This window comes from Grampus griseus (genome assembly GCF_964374135.1).
Source record: "Grampus griseus genome assembly, chromosome: 15".
NCBI lineage: Eukaryota > Metazoa > Chordata > Mammalia > Artiodactyla > Delphinidae > Grampus > Grampus griseus.
This window is the reverse complement of record NC_139009.1, coordinates 63,250,407-63,253,050: the sequence shown is the minus strand read 5'-3', so window position 1 is coordinate 63,253,050 and position 2,644 is coordinate 63,250,407. Positions and strand designations below refer to the sequence as shown.

The window sequence follows — 2,644 nt, the reverse complement described above, 5'->3', positions numbered from 1 at the left end:
GCGCCTCGGGTTCCAGCCGCGGTGCAACAGTCAAGTGAAAAATGGCGGGAAAGGTCACGATTAAGCGCGCAGGGCAACAGCACAACGCTGGCCTGGGAGACGGCAGTGGCCGAGGAGCTCTTGACGATAGCCTCGAGGCCACCTCCTCCTCACACGCTCCACTGCTACGGAACCACGGGGTGGGCGGCCGTGCGCTCCAAGGCCCCGGGCCCGGGGTTCCACGCGGCGCCTCAGTCCGGAAAAGAGCGCTCGGCCAGTCGGGCAGGCGTCGCTCACACCACTGAGGCGAGCCCGGACACGGAAGCCACCTTGTTGTCCTCGGCCCAGGGCTGCAGGTTCTGCAGCGCGAAGAGCGACGAGTTGTGCAGGCAGAGCGGGTCCGGGGGCAGCGGCGGCCGTAGCGGCCGCGGTAGTGCGTCCTGCTGGAGGTGCAGAAGCAGTCGGCCCGCACGGTGCCGCTCTGCCTCGCGCTCCTCGGCCGTCTGGCGCCTGGGCGAGCGGAGACGCGGGGTCAGCGAGGCCGGCCCTCGCCCGCCCCACGCCTCACCGCCACTTGGCCCGGCCCGGTCCCTCGCCCGCCCCGCGCCTCACCGCCACTTGGTGCGCCGGTTCTGGAACCACGTCTTGACCTGCGCGTCGGTCATGCGCAGGGCCTTGGCCAGCGCCGCCCTCTCGGCCGAGGCCAGGTACTTCTGGCGCAGGAAGCGTCGCTCCAGCTCCAGCACCTGCGAGCGGGAGAAGGATGTGCGCGGCTTCTTCCGCTTTGGGGGGGTCCGGTTTTGGTAGGGGTGACCTATACGGCGCGTCCCGGAGAAGGGCGAGAGCGCCGCTACAGGGAGGAAGAAAGAGCAAGGCAGGGTTTTCGGGGCGGCCCGAGGTGTCACTGAGAAGACAGCGCGGCTGCCAATGCTGCAGAGCTCCCGCGCCCGGTCCCTACGGTGCCCCAAGCTCGACCCCGCACCAGTAGAGGCTTCTAGACAAGAAAAGGCCTCGGAAATGGCCCTCCCACTTGGGTGAGGGAGAGACGTCCCCCGTAACTTCACCCTGCCCTTCCCGCGGTGTGGACAGTGAACTGCAGAGGAGGGCGCGGGCATCGACGGCAGCTACCTCCCCAGCGCCTCTCAGCAGCGGGACCCAGAGATACCAATTGAGGGAGGATCCCCTGGGATTAGGGGCGGAGGGTACGAAAGGGGACCTTGAGTTGGAGCAGAAGGATCAAAGATGAGGATACCGGGTCAGTGTGGGGCATGACGCTGGAGGGATCGGGCAACCTCACCAGTGAGCCGGTCCTTGGCATAGCGGCGGCCGCTGTCCATCCAAGGGAAGGTGAGTCCCGCTAGGCCCCCGGCGCCGCCCAAACCCGAGGGTCCAGGAACAGCAGGCGCGCCTCCAGCGGGCGGCTGCACTGGCAGCGGGCGGTGCGCCGGGACGCGGATCACGCCGCCCGGGCCCACGCCAGAGCTGCCTGGTAGCGGGGCCAGCGAGCCCGCGGGGCCGTAGCTTGTGGCTCCGTGAAATCCACCCGAGAACGCCACACTCTCCCCATGGCCCTGGCCCGCTCGACCCGGGCCTAGGCCGCTCCCGGGGGGTTCCGGGCAGCTCAGGATCTGATCGATTCCGAAGCTGATTGGCTCGTGGTGCGGGAGGTTGTGCGAGGCCAGCACCGCCGGCTCCATGGGTCCGCGTCAAGGAGGACCGCAGGAGGCTTGGCAGTTGGGGAGGGCGCCCCAAACAGCTCTGGGAGCCCAGCAGCGGAGCGTTTGGGGCGGTGGCCTCAGGGGTTAGCGGGGCTGGCCGTGGAGAGGCGCCGGGGCCCCCAGGACATCTTCATCCCTGTGTACGGGGAGTAACCGCGCCCGTGCCGGCCTCTGCCGGGCGTCGGCGCAGGGACTCGCATCCCGGGGGAGCGCGACCCACTGGGGCCCCAGGAGCGCCCTTGCTGACTCTGAAGAGCAGATGGACGCTGGACTGCCAGGGCCTCTGCCCGAGTCCGGGGTGGAGAGGGTTGGCCGGCTCGGGCTGGGGCAGTGACTGACAGATCAGCCTCGGGTGGGCAGTGGGGGCTGGGGGTAGGGCAGGGGCGGGGCCGGGCCTGTTAAAGGGGAAGAGACGCCTGTTTGCTCTGAGCGCGGGGAAGACTGGCCGGCGGGAATGGTGGGGGTGTTGGAGGGGGGAAGGTGGCGAGGGTGTTATGAACTTGCACGGGAGGGGCCAGTGCTTGGGCCGCTACGCGCTGAGTCAGCCGAGATGCGCAAGGCAACTCCATCCTCGCTGGCCTCCGCCTTTGGGGTTTCCTCGGCCTCACCGGCTTCCTTGCAGGTGCCTCCTCCCACAGCCCCCACTCTTCGCCTCCCGATGGGTCCTGCCTGACGACTCCCGAATTCGTTTTGGCCCCCGCCTAAATGCTCTCGAAGACCAAATCTCGTTGTGGCTTTCTGGCTGAGATGGGAAGCGGCTGGGGAACGGGGCCGGCGAGTTGGAGGCCCGGGAAGAGGACAGGTGTGGGAAGGCGGTGGCAGGGCGTCCGGTGGGCTAGGGCGGGGAGCAACTACTCTGGGCCAGTGATCCTGGTGCTCCTCCCGGCCTCTCCCATAGGGGCCCTAGCTGCATTCGGGAGCGCCCGTAATGGGTGCCCAGTGTTTCT

The 2,644-nt window shown here is 68.7% G+C and overlaps 1 protein-coding gene across 1 annotated transcript; it reads right to left on the bottom strand.

Annotated features, from left to right (window-relative positions):
* Positions 1-272: 272 nt before the first annotated feature.
* Positions 273-1,930, bottom strand: TLX2 (T cell leukemia homeobox 2; the record flags this gene model as incomplete). The annotated part of the gene is made up of 3 exons (XM_082672882.1): positions 1,277-1,930; positions 592-829; positions 273-489 (listed from the first exon to the last, which is right to left on the bottom strand). Exons 1-3 carry the CDS (start codon positions 1,674-1,676, stop codon positions 273-275), a joined length of 855 nt encoding a protein of 284 aa, XP_082529008.1. The 5' UTR covers positions 1,677-1,930.
* Positions 1,931-2,644: the final 714 nt, after the last annotated feature.